This window comes from Oncorhynchus mykiss, chromosome 10 (genome assembly GCF_013265735.2).
Source record: "Oncorhynchus mykiss isolate Arlee chromosome 10, USDA_OmykA_1.1, whole genome shotgun sequence".
NCBI classification, from domain to species: domain Eukaryota; kingdom Metazoa; phylum Chordata; class Actinopteri; order Salmoniformes; family Salmonidae; genus Oncorhynchus; species Oncorhynchus mykiss.
This window is the reverse complement of record NC_048574.1, coordinates 77,003,111-77,022,637: the sequence shown is the minus strand read 5'-3', so window position 1 is coordinate 77,022,637 and position 19,527 is coordinate 77,003,111. Positions and strand designations below refer to the sequence as shown.

The 19,527-nt window shown below is 47.0% G+C and overlaps 1 protein-coding gene across 1 annotated transcript in view; it reads right to left on the bottom strand.

The window, feature by feature from the left end:
• Positions 1 to 19,527, bottom strand: part of LOC110533220 (dynein, axonemal, heavy chain 6) — a 164,003-nt gene that overhangs the window by 26,589 nt on the left and 117,887 nt on the right. The window contains exons 59-68 of the mRNA XM_036934009.1: positions 16,392 to 16,595; positions 14,152 to 14,277; positions 13,644 to 13,808; positions 6,129 to 6,196; positions 5,822 to 6,002; positions 5,168 to 5,347; positions 4,152 to 4,291; positions 3,945 to 4,038; positions 2,442 to 2,577; positions 788 to 975 (exon numbers count right to left, since the gene is read on the bottom strand). Coding sequence (XP_036789904.1) covers positions 788 to 975; positions 2,442 to 2,577; positions 3,945 to 4,038; positions 4,152 to 4,291; positions 5,168 to 5,347; positions 5,822 to 6,002; positions 6,129 to 6,196; positions 13,644 to 13,808; positions 14,152 to 14,277; positions 16,392 to 16,595 — 1,482 coding nt within the window. The remainder of the gene's footprint in view (positions 1 to 787; positions 976 to 2,441; positions 2,578 to 3,944; positions 4,039 to 4,151; positions 4,292 to 5,167; positions 5,348 to 5,821; positions 6,003 to 6,128; positions 6,197 to 13,643; positions 13,809 to 14,151; positions 14,278 to 16,391; positions 16,596 to 19,527) is intronic.

Sequence of the window (19,527 nt, the reverse complement as noted above, 5' to 3'; positions counted from 1 at the left end):
CACCAACACTCAGGGGGCGGCAGGTTAGCCTAGTGGTTAGAGTGTTGGACTAGTAACCGGAAGGTTGCAAGTTCAAATCCCCGAGCTGACAAGGTACAAATCTGTTGTTCTGTCCCTGAACAGGCATACTGGACGCTCTGGCGCTACTTCCAGACACATAATGAGAAAACACCTCACTCTGACCATTTTAAGAACAAATTCTTATTTTCAATGACGGCCTAGGAACAACCCACTGGCTAGGCCGTCATTGTTCCTAGTCACTGAAAATAAGAATTTGTTCTTAACTGACTTGCTTAGTTAAATAAAGGTAAAATAAATCAAATAAAAATAACATGAAAACAGCCTAACCAGCTCTGCTAGCTCAAGGAAAATGGTCAGAGTGAGATGTTCTCTCATTATGTGTCTGTCTGGAAGTAGCTAGCCAGTTAGCTGGTTGACGATAGTTGTGAGGTCAGAACGCTCGGCTCAAACCTAGTCCTCGCGCCAGAGCGTCCAGTATGCGCTCTGAATGCTCCGAGAGCCAAACGCTCTGGATTTACCAACGTACAATCAGAACACTCTGGCACTCCAGATTGAATTTAAGAACACACCCTAAATAAAACGGATGGATGAACATAACTGAAAATATCGCTGTGTGGCCTGAAGGGCAACTTCTATCAAATATGACCGTTGATATACAACATACAATGAGAGAGATGCCAAGAAAACTGGCAGCCCTTTCACCATCACAAGCAGACTGATACACACACACACACACACGCACACGCACACCAACAACCCCCACTACCTTCTCCTCCATGAAGCTCTTGATGAGCACCAGTTTCTGGAAGGCCCCCAGTCTCTGATCCCAGTGACCCCTGACCCCATTTGCCTTTTCCTTCTCTTCTTCAGACATCTCCTCTGAGTAGGGAGGCAGCTGGGAGTCAGACACGTAGCCCTGCCAGTTCTCTGGGTTGAAACACACTTCCAGACGACCTGGGAACACACACTCCAATATTCATCTACTTCTGTAGCTAGGCAGAAGAGTGTGTGTTCCCATTGACATCATTAGCATTGGCATTGACATCATTAGCAGATTACAATGTAGTGGTAATCTCTAGGTTATTTTAGCTGTGTGTTAATACTCTACCTAGTGGTAATCTCTAGGTTATTTTAGCTGTGTGTTAATACTCTACCTAGTGGTAATCTCTAGGTTATTTTAGCTGTGTGTTAATACTCTACCTAGTGGTAATCTCTAGGTTATTTTAGCTGTGTGTTAATACTCTACCTAGTGGTAATCTCTAGGTTATTTTAGCTGTGTGTTAATACTCTACCTAGTGGTAATCTCTAGGTTATTTTAGCTGTGTGTTACTACTCTACCTAGTGGTAATCTCTAGGTTATTTTAGCTGTGTGTTAATACTCTACCTAGTGGTAATCTCTAGGTTATTTTAGCTGTGTTACTACTCTACCTAGTGGTAATCTCTAGGTTATTTTAGCTGTGTTACTACTCTACCTAGTGGTATTGTCTAGGTTATTTTAGCTGTGTGTTACTACTCTACCTAGTGGTAATCTCTAGGTTATTTTAGCTGTGTTACTACTCTACCTAGTGGTAATCTCTAGGTTATTTTAGCTGTGTTACAACTCTACCTAGTGGTAATCTCTAGGTTATTTTAGCTGTGTTACTACTCTACCTAGTGGTAATCTCTAGGTTATTTTAGCTGTGTGTTAATACTCTACCTAGTGGTAATCTCTAGGTTATTTTAGCTGTGTTACTACTCTACCTAGTGGTAATCTCTAGGTTATTTTAGCTGTGTTACTACTCTACCTAGTGGTAATCTCTAGGTTATTTTAGCTGTGTTACTACTCTACCTAGTGGTATTGTCTAGGTTATTTTAGCTGTGTGTTACTACTCTACCTAGTGGTAATCTCTAGGTTATTTTAGCTGTGTGTTAATACTCTACCTAGTGGTAATCTCTAGGTTATTTTAGCTGTGTTACTACTCTACCTAGTGGTAATCTCTAGGTTATTTTAGCTGTGTTACTACTCTACCTAGTGGTAATCTCTAGGTTATTTTAGCTGTGTTAATACTCTACCTAGTGGTAATCTCTAGGTTATTTTAGCTGTGTGTTACTCTACCTAGTTTTATAGAGATGGGTGTCTAGGTTATTTTAGCTCTGTTACTACTCTACCTAGTTTTATAGAGATGGGTGTCTAGGTTATTTTAGCTGTGTGTAACTACTCTACCTAGTTTTATAGAGATGGGTGTCTAGGTTATTTTAGCTGTGTGTAACTACTCTACCTAGTTTTATAGAGATGGGTGTCTAGGTTATTTTAGCTGTGTGTAACTACTCTACCTAGTTTTATAGAGATGGGTGTCTAGGTTATTTTAGCTGTGTGTAACTACTCTACCTAGTTTTATAGAGATGGGTGTCTAGGTTATTTTAGCTGTGTGTTACTCTACCTAGTTTTATAGAGATGGGTGTGGCGGTGATCTCTCTCTTGATGCCGTTGAAGCAGGGCAGAGTGTCCTCCAGCTCACAGCATGTCTGCCAGGTAAACTCTGACAGCCATGGCACCTCAGGCCTCTCTGGATGATCCTGATGGGGGAGAGGGGGGAGGGAGAGACAGGGGGGAGGGAGGGAGAGAGAGAGAGACAGGGGACAGGGAGGGAGAGAGAAAGAGCCAGGGGAGAGGGAGGGAGAGGGAGAGAGAAAGAGCCAGGGGAGAGGGAGGGAGAGAGAGAGAGCCAGGGGAGAGGGAGGGAGAGAGAAGGAGTGGTGTGGCAAAGGAAAAGTTGGTAGGGTGTTGGAGATAGAGGGATGGAGGAAGGGAGAGGAGAGGAGAAAGGGAGAGGGGACAAAATATAAGAGAAGTGCAGTGGACAGAGAAGCGAATGGATAGATAGAGAGGGGGTGTGGAGAGGAGACATAAGATAATGATAGATAGAGGGGGGGTGTGGAGAGGAGACATAAGAGAATGATAGATAGAGGGGGGTGTGTGGAGAGGAGACAGAAGAGGAGGGGAGGACAAGGGGACATTGGGTATTACGTGGAGAACCGAGGTGATGGATGGAGAGAAGATGAGGTGGGGGGGTGAATAGAAGATAAGCAGGGGAGGACGGAGGATCAGGACATCATTTTAATGAGAATGGTCCCCCAATGGTTTAGGGTCCCAGTTTCAGACACAGCGGCCATCTTTCCCCTGCTTAAATAACGACATATAGAGACAGACTAAACCGCCCATTAGTCATTGAATAATACATTCAGCAATCCACTCTTGTCAGAACTCTTCAAAAAACCCTGCTCTAGAGAAAGATGATGAAGTCTGTGTCCCAACACACTGTTCTCAGGCTAGTGTACTGTATGGCACAACTTATGATTAGAATTGGGGAGGGTTAGCTGATCCTAGATCTGTGTCTCTGGAGACAGCTAAGTCATTGACTACACACAGACACATGGGGACATCAGTATTCTACACACAGTCACAGGTTAGAGGGGACTCTCTCCCCCTCTCTGTTTCTCTCTCCTGCAGAGCGGGAAAGAGGCTGACAAGCCCTCTGGTATACAGGCACTCTTAACTAGGTTATTTAAAATGATGCATTCCTAATGGGCTGAGGAAAGACTGCTGAGGGATAGAAGAAGTGGGAATCATTGTCTGGCTCAAGACATATCTTCATTTTAGGGAGAGATTCCAGACAGCCCTGTTATAGACCAGTGACAATTGACAGTTTATCAACATGCGTGTTGTGCTGCATATTACAACAAACCTGAGCTCTCTTTCTGGTTTGGGTTTGAACAGTAATATGATTGGTAAAGGTCTTGTAATTCTTCCCGTGATTTGCTAAGAGCTCACATATCTATCCTTTTTGACTGGCTTAGAGTGGACACTAGTTGCCTTTAATTGGCTGACAGTGGACGATAGTCCCATTTGATTGGCTGACGGGCCCGTCAATCAACCTGACTACCTTGTCAAGGGGGGGCGCTCCTCGCAGGAAGTGCTGCCACTCTGCGTCAGTGACCTCCCCATGCTGGCGCATGATGTCCACACAAAGCATGAAGCTGTAATAACAAAAATATGAATCATCATCATCATCATCATCATCGTGAATATATTTGTAGAGCCCATTTGATACCCAGAATGCAGCTTAAAGAAAAGATCAAACCCCCTTTACCTGTAGATGGTCTTGTGCTGCTCAAACAGGCCGCGGGATACGTTGGTGTAACTGGTGAGCAGGGTCTGGTCCAGGAGGATCTGCAGGCGCTCTTCCAGAACACTGCTCTTCTCTGATATCTCTATGGTGGAGTTAAAGAGCTACAGGGGAGGGGGGTCAGAGAGAGCAGGGGAGAGGGAGGAAGGTGGGGAGGGGGGTCAGAGAGAGCAGGGGAGAGGGAGGAAGGTGGGGAGGGGGATCAGGCAGAGCAGGAGAGAGGGAGGAAGGTGGGGAGGGGGGTTAGAGAGAGCAGGGGAGAGGGAGGAAGGTGGGGAGGGGGGTCAGAGAGAGCAGGGGAGAGGGAGGAAGGTGGGGAGGGGGGTCAGAGAGAGCAGGGGAGAGGGAGGAAGGAGGGGAGGGGGGTCAGAGAGAGCAGGGGAGAGGGAGGAAGGTGGGGAGGGGGGTCAGAGAGAGCAGGGGAGAGGGAGAAACATGGGGAGGGGGGTCAGAGAGAGCAGGGGAGAGGGAGGAAGGTGGGGAGGGGGGTCAGGGAGAGCAGGGGAGAGGGAGGAAGGTGGGGAGGGGGGTCAGAGAGAGCAGGTGAGAGGGAGGAAGGTGGGGAGGGGGATCAGGGAGAGCAGGTGAGAGGGAGGGGGAGGGAGGAAATGATCAGGGGAGAGAGAGGGGGGAGGGAGAGGGAGGAAGGTGGGGAGGAGATGATCAGGGGAGAGAGAGAGGGGGGAGGAGATGGGGAAGAGGTGATCAGGGGAGAGAGAGAGGGGGGAGGAGATGGGGAAGAGGTGATCAGGGGAGAGAGAGGGGGGGAGGGAGGAGATGGGGAAGAGGTGATCAGGGGAGAGAGAGGTGGGAGGGAGGGGGTGATTGGGGAGACGTGAAGATGAGAAAGTCAACTCCAGAGGGAAAAAGCCCCACAGTGAATGTTGCTGATACACTATGACTCACAGGGAAAAACAACATTGCTGATTTATGAAGGTCAGAGAACCAATCATTCTCGACCACAGTGACAGAAAGGTCACCTGCTTGAAGTACTTGAGGGAGAACTGGTACATGGGGTCTATCTCAGAGAGGCTGGCGATGACAAAGTACATGACGGAGCCTCGTGTGGCCACGGGCCGGTAGCGCTCCCTGGCCGCGTTGATCATCAGCTCTGTCGCCTCCGCCTCCTCCAAACGATGCTTAATGGCCTCTGACGTCACCTGGAGAGAGAGAGAGGGAGAGAGAGAGAAGGAGAGAGAGGGAGAGAGAAGGGGAGAGATGGAGAGAGAGAGACAGGGAGAGAAGGAGAGAGAGAGTGGGAGAGAGGGAGAGAGAGAGAGAGGGAGAGAGAGAGGGAGAGAGAGAGGGAGAGAGTGAGAGAGAGGGAGAGAGGGAGAGAGTGAGAGGGAGAGAGAGAGAGGGAGAGAGCGAGAGAGAGAGAGAGAGGGAGAGAGAGAGAGAGAGAGAGAGAGAGAGAGAGAGAGGGAGAGAGAGAGAGAAAGAAAGAAAGAAAGAAAGAAAGAAAGAAAGAAAGAAAGAAAGAAAGAAAGAAAGAAAGGGAAACCGACACAAAGACATTTGAGGGACAGGAAGAACACAAACTCGGCCTACAGAAAGATGGTTAGAAAGTCGACCACACCTGAGAGTTCAACAATCCTACTGTCTACCCCCATGACCCCACGGTGACCCCTGACCTTTGACTCCTGCAGGGTCTGCACCAGCTCCTCGTTGTCCAGGATGTTTCCCTTGGAGTTGAAGAGCAGTTTGAGGATGCGGTCCTCGATGGCCTTCAGCTGGTTGCGGTCGGCGTTGATCCTCACAATCAGCTGGTTCCTCTGTTCCTCCAGGTCAGGACGCTCCAGACGAACCACGTCACTGTGAATGGGAGAGAGAGAAGGAACGCAAGTCAACCACTCGCTCATACCACAAGAAAACCACACAGTCTGAACCCCTTTAATGAGGAGAGTGAGAGTCGGCGGGGAGAAGAGTTGTGTTGTCTACCTGAGAAGCTGGTCCTCCAGACCAGACTTGGTCACGGTGAAGTTGATGATGGTCACTTTGATACACACCTAGAACACAGGGGGGGTGAACTCCACACATCAACAACCAATCAAATCAGACCAACTACTAATCACAACACACTAACCAGTATGAGCTTCAGCAAACGCCCACTTCAATTATTAATGAATCCTGTCAGTTGTCTCTGTGTGTTAGAGTATCTATCTGTGATAGCTGTGTCTAGACTGCAAGCTGTGTATTAGACTACCTGTGACAGCTGTGTCTAGACTGTAAGCTGTGTGTTAGACTATCTATCTATGACAGCTGTGTCTAGACTGTAAGCTGTGTGTTAGACTATCTATCTGTGACAGCTGTGTCCAGACTGTAAGCTGTGTGTTAGACTATCTATCTGTGACAGCTGTGTCCAGACTGTAAGCTGTGTGTTAGACTATTTATCTGTAACAGCTGTGTCTAGACTGTAAGCTGAGTGTTAGACTATCTATCTGTGACAGCTGTGTCCAGACTGTAAGCTGTGTGTTAGACTATCTATCTGTGACAGCTGTGTCCAGACTGTAAGCTGTGTTAGACTATCTATCTGTGACAGCTGTGTCTAGACTGTAAGCTGTGTGTTAGACTATCTATCTGTGACAGCTGTGTCTAGACTGTAAGCTGTGTATTAGACTATCTATCTGTGACAGCTGTGTCCAGACTGTAAGCTGTGTGTTAGACTATCTATCTGTGACAGCTGTGTCCAGACTGTAAGCTGTGTGTTAGACTATCTATCTGTGACAGCTGTGTCCAGACTGTAAGCTGTGTGTTAGACTATCTATCTGTGACAGCTGTGTCCAGACTGTAAGCTGTGTGTTAGACTATCTATCTGTGACAGCTGTGTCCAGACTGTAAGCTGTGTGTTAGACTATCTATCTGTGACAGCTGTGTCCAGACTGTAAGCTGTGTGTTAGACTATCTATCTGTGACAGCTGTGTCCAGACTGTAAGCTGTGTGTTAGACTATCTATCTGTGACAGCTGTGTCCAGACTGTAAGTTGTGTGTTAGACTATCTATCTGTGGCAGCTGTGTCCAGACTGTAAGCTGTGTGTTAGACTATCTATCTGTGACAGCTGTGTCCAGACTGTAAGCTGTGTGCTAGACTATCTATCTGTGACAGCTGTGTCCAGACTGTAAGCTGTGTGTTAGACTATCTATCTGTGGCAGCTGTGTCCAGACTGTAAGCTGTGTGTTAGACTATCTATCTGTGACAGCTGTGTCCAGACTGTAAGCTGTGTGTTAGACTATCTATCTGTGACAGCTGTGTCCAGACTGTAAGCTGTGTGTTAGACTATCTATCTGTGACAGCTGTGTCCAGACTGTAAGCTGTGTGTTAGACTATCTATCTGTGACAGCTGTGTCCAGACTGTAAGCTGTGTGTTAGACTATCTATCTGTGACAGCTGTGTCCAGACTGTAAGCTGTGTGTTAGACTATCTATCTGTGACAGCTGTGTCCAGACTGTAAGCTGTGTGTTAGACTATCTATCTGTGACAGCTGTGTCCAGACTGTAAGCTGTGTGTTAGACTATCTATCTGTGACAGCTGTGTCCAGACTGTAAGCTGTGTGTTAGACTATCTATCTGTGACAGCTGTGTCCAGACTGTAAGCTGTGTGTTAGACTATCTATCTGTGACAGCTGTGTCTAGACTGTAAGCTGTGTGTTAGACTATCTATCTGTGACAGCTGTGTCCAGACTGTAAGCTGTGTGTTAGACTATCTATCTGTGACAGCTGTGTCCAGACTGTAAGCTGTGTGTTAGACTATCTATCTGTGACAGCTGTGTCCAGACTGTAAGCTGTGTGCTAGACTATCTATCTGTGACAGCTGTGTCTAGACTGTAAGCTGTGTGCTAGACTATCTATCTGTGACAGCTGTGTCCAGACTGTAAGCTGTGTGCTAGACTATCTATCTGTGACAGCTGTGTCTAGACTGTAAGCTGTGTGCTAGACTATCTATCTGTGACAGCTGTGTCCAGACTGTAAGCTGTGTGTTAGACTATCTATCTGTGACAGCTGTGTCCAGACTGTAAGCTGTGTGTTAGACTATCTATCTGTGACAGCTGTGTCCAGACTGTAAGCTGTGTGTTAGACTATCTATCTGTGACAGCTGTGTCCAGACTGTAAGCTGTGTGTTAGACTATCTATCTGTGACAGCTGTGTCCAGACTGTAAGCTGTGTGTTAGACTATCTATCTGTGACAGCTGTGTCCAGACTGTAAGCTGTGTGTTAGACTATCTATCTGTGACAGCTGTGTCCAGACTGTAAGTTGTGTGTTAGACTATCTATCTGTGGCAGCTGTGTCCAGACTGTAAGCTGTGTGTTAGACTATCTATCTGTGACAGCTGTGTCCAGACTGTAAGCTGTGTGCTAGACTATCTATCTGTGACAGCTGTGTCCAGACTGTAAGCTGTGTGTTAGACTATCTATCTGTGGCAGCTGTGTCCAGACTGTAAGCTGTGTGTTAGACTATCTATCTGTGACAGCTGTGTCCAGACTGTAAGCTGTGTGTTAGACTATCTATCTGTGACAGCTGTGTCCAGACTGTAAGCTGTGTGTTAGACTATCTATCTGTGACAGCTGTGTCCAGACTGTAAGCTGTGTGTTAGACTATCTATCTGTGACAGCTGTGTCCAGACTGTAAGCTGTGTGTTAGACTATCTATCTGTGACAGCTGTGTCCAGACTGTAAGCTGTGTGTTAGACTATCTATCTGTGACAGCTGTGTCCAGACTGTAAGCTGTGTGTTAGACTATCTATCTGTGACAGCTGTGTCCAGACTGTAAGCTGTGTGTTAGACTATCTATCTGTGACAGCTGTGTCCAGACTGTAAGCTGTGTGTTAGACTATCTATCTGTGACAGCTGTGTCCAGACTGTAAGCTGTGTGTTAGACTATCTATCTGTGACAGCTGTGTCTAGACTGTAAGCTGTGTGTTAGACTATCTATCTGTGACAGCTGTGTCCAGACTGTAAGCTGTGTGTTAGACTATCTATCTGTGACAGCTGTGTCCAGACTGTAAGCTGTGTGTTAGACTATCTATCTGTGACAGCTGTGTCCAGACTGTAAGCTGTGTGCTAGACTATCTATCTGTGACAGCTGTGTCTAGACTGTAAGCTGTGTGCTAGACTATCTATCTGTGACAGCTGTGTCCAGACTGTAAGCTGTGTGCTAGACTATCTATCTGTGACAGCTGTGTCTAGACTGTAAGCTGTGTGCTAGACTATCTATCTGTGACAGCTGTGTCCAGACTGTAAGCTGTGTGTTAGACTATCTATCTGTGACAGCTGTGTCCAGACTGTAAGCTGTGTGTTAGACTATCTATCTGTGACAGCTGTGTCCAGACTGTAAGCTGTGTGTTAGACTATCTATCTGTGACAGCTGTGTCCAGACTGTAAGCTGTGTGTTAGACTATCTATCTGTGACAGCTGTGTCTAGACTGTAAGCTGTGTGTTAGACTATCTATCTGTGACAGCTGTGTCCAGACTGTAAGCTGTGTGTTAGACTATCTATCTGTGACAGCTGTGTCTAGACTGTAAGCTGTGTGCTAGACTATCTATCTGTGACAGCTGTGTCCAGACTGTAAGCTGTGTGTTAGACTATCTATCTGTGACAGCTGTGTCCAGACTGTAAGCTGTGTGTTAGACTATCTATCTGTGACAGCTGTGTCTAGACTGTAAGCTGTGTGTTAGACTATCTATCTGTGACAGCTGTGTCTAGACTGTAAGCTGTGTATTAGACTATCTATCTGTGACAGCTGTGTCCAGACTGTAAGCTGTGTGTTAGACTATCTATCTGTGACAGCTGTGTCCAGACTGTAAGCTGTGTGTTAGACTATCTATCTGTGACAGCTGTGTCCAGACTGTAAGCTGTGTGTTAGACTATCTATCTGTGACAGCTGTGTCCAGACTGTAAGCTGTGTGTTAGACTATCTATCTGTGACAGCTGTGTCCAGACTGTAAGCTGTGTGTTAGACTATCTATCTGTGACAGCTGTGTCCAGACTGTAAGCTGTGTGCTAGACTATCTATCTGTGACAGCTGTGTCTAGACTGTAAGCTGTGTGCTAGACTATCTATCTGTGACAGCTGTGTCCAGACTGTAAGCTGTGTGCTAGACTATCTATCTGTGACAGCTGTGTCTAGACTGTAAGCTGTGTGCTAGACTATCTATCTGTGACAGCTGTGTCCAGACTGTAAGCTGTGTGTTAGACTATCTATCTGTGACAGCTGTGTCCAGACTGTAAGCTGTGTGTTAGACTATCTATCTGTGACAGCTGTGTCCAGACTGTAAGCTGTGTGTTAGACTATCTATCTGTGACAGCTGTGTCCAGACTGTAAGCTGTGTGTTAGACTATCTATCTGTGACAGCTGTGTCTAGACTGTAAGCTGTGTGTTAGACTATCTATCTGTGACAGCTGTGTCCAGACTGTAAGCTGTGTGTTAGACTATCTATCTGTGACAGCTGTGTCTAGACTGTAAGCTGTGTGCTAGACTATCTATCTGTGACAGCTGTGTCCAGACTGTAAGCTGTGTGTTAGACTATCTATCTGTGACAGCTGTGTCCAGACTGTAAGCTGTGTGTTAGACTATCTATCTGTGACAGCTGTGTCTAGACTGTAAGCTGTGTGTTAGACTATCTATCTGTGACAGCTGTGTCTAGACTGTAAGCTGTGTATTAGACTATCTATCTGTGACAGCTGTGTCCAGACTGTAAGCTGTGTGTTAGACTATCTATCTGTGACAGCTGTGTCCAGACTGTAAGCTGTGTGTTAGACTATCTATCTGTGACAGCTGTGTCCAGACTGTAAGCTGTGTGTTAGACTATCTATCTGTGACAGCTGTGTCCAGACTGTAAGCTGTGTGTTAGACTATCTATCTGTGACAGCTGTGTCCAGACTGTAAGCTGTGTGTTAGACTATCTATCTGTGACAGCTGTGTCCAGACTGTAAGCTGTGTGTTAGACTATCTATCTGTGACAGCTGTGTCCAGACTGTAAGCTGTGTGTTAGACTATCTATCTGTGACAGCTGTGTCCAGACTGTAAGCTGTGTGTTAGACTATCTATCTGTGACAGCTGTGTCCAGACTGTAAGCTGTGTGTTAGACTATCTATCTGTGACAGCTGTGTCCAGACTGTAAGCTGTGTGTTAGACTATCTATCTGTGACAGCTGTGTCCAGACTGTAAGCTGTGTGTTAGACTATCTATCTGTGACAGCTGTGTCCAGACTGTAAGCTGTGTGTTAGACTATCTATCTGTGACAGCTGTGTCCAGACTGTAAGCTGTGTGTTAGACTATCTATCTGTGACAGCTGTGTCCAGACTGTAAGCTGTGTGTTAGACTATCTATCTGTGACAGCTGTGTCCAGACTGTAAGCTGTGTGTTAGACTATCTATCTGTGACAGCTGTGTCCAGACTGTAAGCTGTGTGTTAGACTATCTATCTGTGACAGCTGTGTCCAGACTGTAAGCTGTGTGTTAGACTATCTATCTGTGACAGCTGTGTCCAGACTGTAAGCTGTGTGTTAGACTATCTATCTGTGACAGCTGTGTCCAGACTGTAAGCTGTGTGTTAGACTATCTATCTGTGACAGCTGTGTCCAGACTGTAAGCTGTGTGTTAGACTATCTATCTGTGACAGCTGTGTCCAGACTGTAAGCTGTGTGTTAGACTATCTATCTGTGACAGCTGTGTCCAGACTGTAAGCTGTGTGTTAGACTATCTATCTGTGACAGCTGTGTCCAGACTGTAAGCTGTGTGTTAGACTATCTATCTGTGACAGCTGTGTCCAGACTGTAAGCTGTGTTAGACTATCTATCTGTGACAGCTGTGTCCAGACTGTAAGCTGTGTGTTAGACTATCTATCTGTGACAGCTGTGTCCAGACTGTAAGCTGTGTGTTAGACTATCTATCTGTGACAGCTGTGTCCAGACTGTAAGCTGTGTGTTAGACTATCTATCTGTGACAGCTGTGTCCAGACTGTAAGCTGTGTGTTAGACTATCTATCTGTGACAGCTGTGTCCAGACTGTAAGCTGTGTGTTAGACTATCTGTGACAGCTGTGTCCAGACTGTAAGCTGTGTGTTAGACTATCTATCTGTGACAGCTGTGTCCAGACTGTAAGCTGTGTGTTAGACTATCTATCTGTGACAGCTGTGTCCAGACTGTAAGCTGTGTGTTAGACTATCTATCTGTGACAGCTGTGTCCAGACTGTAAGCTGTGTGTTAGACTATCTATCTGTGACAGCTGTGTCCAGACTGTAAGCTGTGTGTTAGACTATCTATCTGTGACAGCTGTGTCCAGACTGTAAGCTGTGTGTTAGACTATCTATCTGTGACAGCTGTGTCCAGACTGTAAGCTGTGTGTTAGACTATCTATCTGTGACAGCTGTGTCATGACTGTGTGTTTAAAGGGAGGTGACAGACATGTCTATTCACGTCCCTTCTGTCTGACTGATTGCTGGGCCCGGGGAATAGGTCTGAGACTAGCACCAGCCCTGTGTTGTGGGACTGAAGAGTGCTGGAGCAGGCTGATAGGGCCTTCAAATGGCAGCAGGCGCCGTGCCCGTAGGCTGGGTGAACTCAGGGGCACGGCTGTCTGGCAGGTGGGCAAGGCTCTTCACAGCAACCACCCATCCACCCAGGCTGACAGCTCCCTGTGTGAGCCAACTGTTTACAGTGTTCCAAGTGCCAACGTTTGGCATGGAGAGAGAGGGGGCAGGGTGTGTGTGTGTGTGTGAGCGTCTAATGTCTAATGTGACCGTCTAATGTCTAATGTTCAACTGTTCTGCCTGTGATTATTATTATTTGACCCTGCTGGTCATCTAAGACCATTTGAACATCTTGGCCATGTTCTGTTATAATCTCCACCCGGCACAGCCAGAAGAGGACTGGCCACCCCACATAGCCTGGTTCCTCTCTAGGTTTCTTCCTAGGTTTTGGCCTTTCTAGGGAGTTTTTCCTAGCCACCGTGCTTCTACACCTACATTGCTTGCTGTTTGGGGTTTTAGGCTGGGTTTCTGTACAGCACTTTGAGATATCAGCTGATGTACGAAGGGCTATATAAATAATTTTGATTTGATTTAATGTGGGTATTTTATGTTTTTTTTGTGTTTTGGGTGAGAAACCAGACGCTTTACTGACCTACAGTTATTCTAAACATGTGTGTGTTCCTTTCAATTGGTCGGCATTGGTTTTGCCAACCTAAAAAGGAAATACCAATGAAATTGCTCTGGGGGGAAATGACGGGGCCATTGGTTGTAGAGCTGTTCATTTAGACTGTGGATAAACCACATGGACATTGACATTCCAATAAAAGCCATCTGGTATTGATGGAAAGCAAACATGACCCAGGCCATATGAATACAGACTGAGATGGACTGCATTCCAAAACTGCTGGGGAGAATAAATCACTAGCAGGTCAGTTTTTCTACCGGTGTTTGGCTGAAGGCACGTGCTAATTTCCGGTTGTTTGACCCACCTCAGGCAGGTAGTGTGGGTTGGCCATCTTGGTGGTCATGTAGAACCTGAATTTCTTGTTGTAGTCAATGTCGGAGTCTCCGAGGCGGATGAGGGTGCGGCCGCCCGCCACAAACGTCTGCTTCAGCAGGATGGGCTCCAGAGCCGGGTCCACAGTCTCCTTCAGCTACTCACACACAACCAGGACACAAAATGGACGTCATGCCCGTCAGTTTTACCATTCTTCCTGTTCCAAGTCAACTCACCCAGGTCTCTTTGCTAACTCTAGACCCAAAATGGACTGGTCAGTTTTACCATTCTTCCTGTTCCAAGTCAACTCACCCAGGTCTCTTTGCTAACTCTAGACCCAAAATGGACGTCACGCTGATCAGTTTTACCATTCTTCCTGTTCCAAGTCAACTCACCCAGGTCTCTTTGCTAACTCTAGACCCAAAATGGAGGATAGAACTGTCCCCCGAGACTAATCTCCATGGTGAATCCTGACCTACAATGGCTGCCATAGTACTGACCTCCTCCAGCAGTACGGGCATGCCCATGCGGATGGCGTTCTCCAGGGTTCGCAGGAAACCAGAGTCGGTCAGCTTGATCACCTTCAGACCGTTCTTGGTCTCCTTGGAACGGATCCAACGGTTGGCCTGGAGACGGACCAGACACAGTTGTATAAAGCATTTCAAATGAGGGACTATTTGTTTCGTTTCAGGTCGGTTGTGATTGTGTAGCTACGTCATCCCAACGCCACAAGGGACAGAACTTCCATATTGTCCCTTTAAAGTATCCAAGCGACCACCATTGAGGGGTCATGTCATTTCCTCTCATACCAGAAAGTCACTATGTTGTCCATGACACAGGTGTCACACTCAATGCACGAAGGACCGAGTGTCTGCAGGTTTTCGCTCCTCCCTTGTACTTGATTGATGAATTAAGGTCACTAATTAGTAAGGAACTCCACACACCTGGTTGTTTAGGTCTTAATTGAAAGGAAACAACTCAAACCTGCAGACACCAGGCCCTCCACGGAATGAGTTGGACACCCCTGGTGATTGATGAACCCGGCAGGTCAGAATCACTCTCATCGACATGAATGAAAACTGACAAACAGAAGTGCACTACATTTGAGTCAGTGGACAGACAAGCCGTGTGTGTGTGAGTCTATTTGTGTGCGTTTGAGACGGTCTGCGCCAGCCGAACAACGGAGTGTCCCCGTGCTAGGCTGTCAGCAAGCCTCCCTGCCTGCTCAACTCCCTGCCTCTCGCCATCTCCATCGCGGCCTGTGCATGGCAGACAGAGACCAGTCAACAGACCGCTCCCTGGGGCAGAGGCCCAAAGAAAGAGAGGAGAAGGAGAAAGAAACAAAAGATGACAGGAAGCAACATAAGAGGTGTCAGGGGACTGGAGCTAAGAGTCAAACTACAGAGTGGCCAAGCGCATGGAGTCTGTGTGTGTGTGTGTGTGTGATTACAACACAGAGAGAGTGGGAATAGTCTTAGTGTCTCAGGGCTGTTGTCTCCGTGGTGATAAGGGAATAGTGTTAGTAATAGAATAGTCAGGGCGGTTGTCTCCTGTTGTTGCCTTGTTCCAGGCTGGGGTCTGGGAATGGGAATCAGGGTTTGTTCCAGGCTGGGGTCTGAGAATGGGAGTCAGGGTTTGTTCCAGGCTGGGGTCTGAGAATGGGAGTCAGGGTTTGTTCCAGGCTGGGGTCTGAGAATGGGAGTCAGGGTTTGTTCCAGGCTGGGGTCTGAGAATGGGAGTCAGGGTTTGTTCCAGGCTGGGGTCTGAGAATGGGAGTCAGGGTTTGTTCCAGGCTGGGGTCTGGGAATGGGAGTCAGGGTTTGTTCCAGGCTGGGGTCTGGGCATGGGAGTCAGGGTTTGTTCCAGGCTGGGGTCTGGGAATGGGAGTCAGGGTTTGTTCCAGGCTGGGGTCTGAGAATGGGAGTCAGGGTTTGTTCCAGGCTGGGGTCTGAGAATGGGAGTCAGGGTTTGTTCCAGGCTGGGGTCTGAGAATGGGAGTCAGGGTTTGTTCCAGGCTGGGGTCTGAGAATGGGAGTCAGGGTTTGTTCCAGGCTGGGGTCTGAGAATGGGAGTCAGGGTTTGTTCTAGGCTGGGGTCTGAGAATGGGAGTCAGGATTTGTTCCAGGCTGGGGTCTGAGAATGGGAGTCAGGATTTGTTCCAGGCTGGGGTCTGAGAATGGGAGTCAGAGTTTGTTCCAGGCTGGGGTCTGGGAATGGGAGTCAGGGTTTGTTCCAGGCTGGGGTCTGGGAATGGGAGTCAGGGTTTGTTCCAGGCTGGGGTCTGGGAATGGGAGTCAGGGTTTGTTCCAGGCTGGGGTCTGAGAATGGGAGCCAGGGTTTGTTCCAGGCTGGGGTCTGGGAATGGGAGTCAGGGTTTGTTCCAGGCTGGGGTCTGGGAATGGGAGTCAGGGTTTGAGCCACAACACATTACAACACAACTGTTATTTTAGCAGATGTAGCCACAGAAAAATAACAAGAATAGAGAAAATTACCCACTACAAATACAACTATACAAGTAGCTTATTACAAAGTATAAGATGAATAACTATTTGCAACACCATCGCATATAAAGGTACCTGTGATTAAAAGATGTTATAGAATCTAAATAGAGTATTTAAGTAGAGGACTGAATCCAGAAGAGATGAAAAGTGTGGTAATACAAATACTTCTGATTGGTTGATTGGCTGATTGGTTGAATGATTTAAGACAAAAAGCACTGATTTGCTGTCAGCTGGGTCACCTGATCCTGAGGGTCGATCATGAGTGGCCAGCGGCGTCCACGGGTAACCAGGATTCCATTCTCAGTGGAAACGGTGTCTCGGGGCAACCCCTCGGCGTTCCACAGGCGGATCTCATAGGGGTCGCCCAGGATGTTGATGAGGCTGAAGCTGGCACTGATGGGGATGCCCAACTCCTGGCATCGCACAATCCACTGGTCTATCAGCTGCACAGACACACACACACACACACACACACACAGCCACACACACAGCCACACACACACACACACACACACACACACACACACACACACACACACACACACACACACACACAGCCACACACAGACACACACACACACACCCACACACACACACAGACACACACACACACACACACACACACACACACACACACTCACACACACACACAGACACACACACACACACACACACACACACAAACACAGCCACACACACAAACACAGCCACACACAGACACACACAGCCACACACACACACACACACACAGACACACACACACACACACACACACACAGACACACACACAAACACAGCCACACACAGACACACACAGCCACACACACACACACACACACACACACACACACACACACACACACACACACACACACACACACACACAGACACACACAGCCACACACAGCCACACACACACACACACACACACACACACACACACACACACACACACACACACACACACACACACACACACACGTTTATCAACAATCAGAGCCTTGTATATTCAGGATGAATGAACATTCCCAAGTCATCTGACTCCATAACCATGTGCTATAACAGATAGTATTGACAGACATTACAGACACAGTGGTAGTATTGACAGACAGTGGTAGTATTGACAGACACCACATAGACAGTGGTAGTATTAACAGACAGCACATAGACAGTGATAGTATTGACAGACAGTACAGAGACAGTGGTAGTATTGACAGACACCACATAGACAGTGGTAGTATTGACAGACAGCCAGACAGACCCAGTGGGTTGAGGTGAGTGAGAGCCATTAGGCCAGAGTGCCAGTGTGGGCAGGGAGGTTGACACATGGTCTGCCTCTCCGTCTGGCCCGAGGGAGAGAGGTGGGCACACAGACACTGTCTAGAACAGGCAGGCTTCACTGGGTTTGGTTCCAATAGTGTACAGAGAACAGACGGCAATGTTTAGACGCAGGGCGCAGAAGTAGAGTGAAAGTATATAACAGATAGTAAGAACCGTGTATAAAGCTGCATCTCTATAGAGGCCATACATACCAGGTGTATCCACTGCAAGGGGAAGGCTATGTAGTTTAGAATGGTTATAATGCAACATACTGCGGTAGGTTATAGTGAGAATTAGCAGGCTGTATATAAAGGATATACCAGTTGTCTATAGTGCATTGTGAAGGCTCCGTAGTACTGCAGGCTGCAGGTTATAGTGAGAATTAGCAGGCTGTATATAAAGGATGTACCAGTTGTCTATAGTGCATTGTGAAGGCTCCGTAGTACTGCAGGCTGCAGGTTATAGTGAGAATTAGCAGACTGTATATAAAGGATATACCAGTTGTCTATAGTGCATTGTGAAGGCTCCATAGTACTGCAGGCTGCAGGTTATAGTGAGAATTAGCAGGCTGTATATAAAGGATGTACCAGTTGTCTATAGTGCATTGTGAAGGCTCCGTAGTACTGCAGGCTGCAGGTTATAGTGAGAATTAGCCGTCTGTATATAAAGGATGTACCAGTTGTCTATAGTGCATTGTGAAGGCTCCGTAGTACTGCAGGCTGCAGGTTACAGTGAGAATTAGCCGTCTGTATATAAAGGATGTACCAGTTGTCTATAGTGCATTGTGAAGGCTCCGTAGTACTGCAGGCTGCAGGTTATAGTGAGAATTAGCAGGCTGTATATAAAGGATGTACCAGTTGTCTATAGTGCATTGTGAAGGCTCCGTAGTACTGCAGGCTGCAGGTTATAGTGAGAATTAGCAGGCTGTATATAAAGGATGTACCAGTTGTCTATAGTGCATTGTGAAGGCTCCGTAGTACTGCAGGCTGCAGGTTATAGTGAGAATTAGCCGTCTGTATATAAAGGATATACCAGTTGTCTATAGTGCATTGTGAAGGCTCCGTAGTACTGCAGGCTGCAGGTTATAGTGAGAATTAGCAGGCTGTATATAAAGGATGTACCAGTTGTCTATAGTGCATTGTGAAGGCTCCGTAGTACTGCAGGCTGCAGGTTATAGTGAGAATTAGCAGGCTGTATATACAGGATGTACCAGTTGTCTATAGTGCATTGTGAAGGCTCCGTAGTACTGCAGGCTGCAGGTTATAGTGAGAATTAGCCGGCTGTATATAAAGGATGTACCAGTTGTCTATAGTGCATTGTGAAGGCTCCGTAGTACTGCAGGCTGCAGGTTATAGTGAGAATTAGCCGTCTGTATATAAAGGATATACCAGTTGTCTATAGTGCATTGTGAAGGCTCCGTAGTACGCCACGCAGGCTGCAGGTTATAGTGAGAATTAGCAGGCTGTAGATAAAGGATATACCAGTTGTCTATAGTGCATTGTGAAGGCTCCGTAGTACTGCAGGCTGCAGGTTATAGTGAGAATTAGCCGTCTGTATATAAAGGATGTACCAGTTGTCTATAGTGCATTGTGAAGGCTCCGTAGTACTGCAGGCTGCAGGTTATAGTGAGAATTAGCAGGCTGTATATAAAGGATGTACCAGTTGTCTATAGTGCATTGTGAAGGCTCCGTAGTACTGCAGGCTGCAGGTTATAGTGAGAATTAGCAGGCTGTATATACAGGATGTACCAGTTGTCTATAGTGCATTGTGAAGGCTCCGTAGTACTGCAGGCTGCAGGTTATAGTGAGAATTAGCCGGCTGTATATAAAGGATGTACCAGTTGTCTATAGTGCATTGTGAAGGCTCCGTAGTACTGCAGGCTGCAGGTTATAGTGAGAATTAGCCGTCTGTATATAAAGGATATACCAGTTGTCTATAGTGCATTGTGAAGGCTCCGTAGTACGCCACGCAGGCTGCAGGTTATAGTGAGAATTAGCAGGCTGTAGATAAAGGATATAACAGTTGTCTATAGTGCATTGTGAAGGCTCCGTAGTA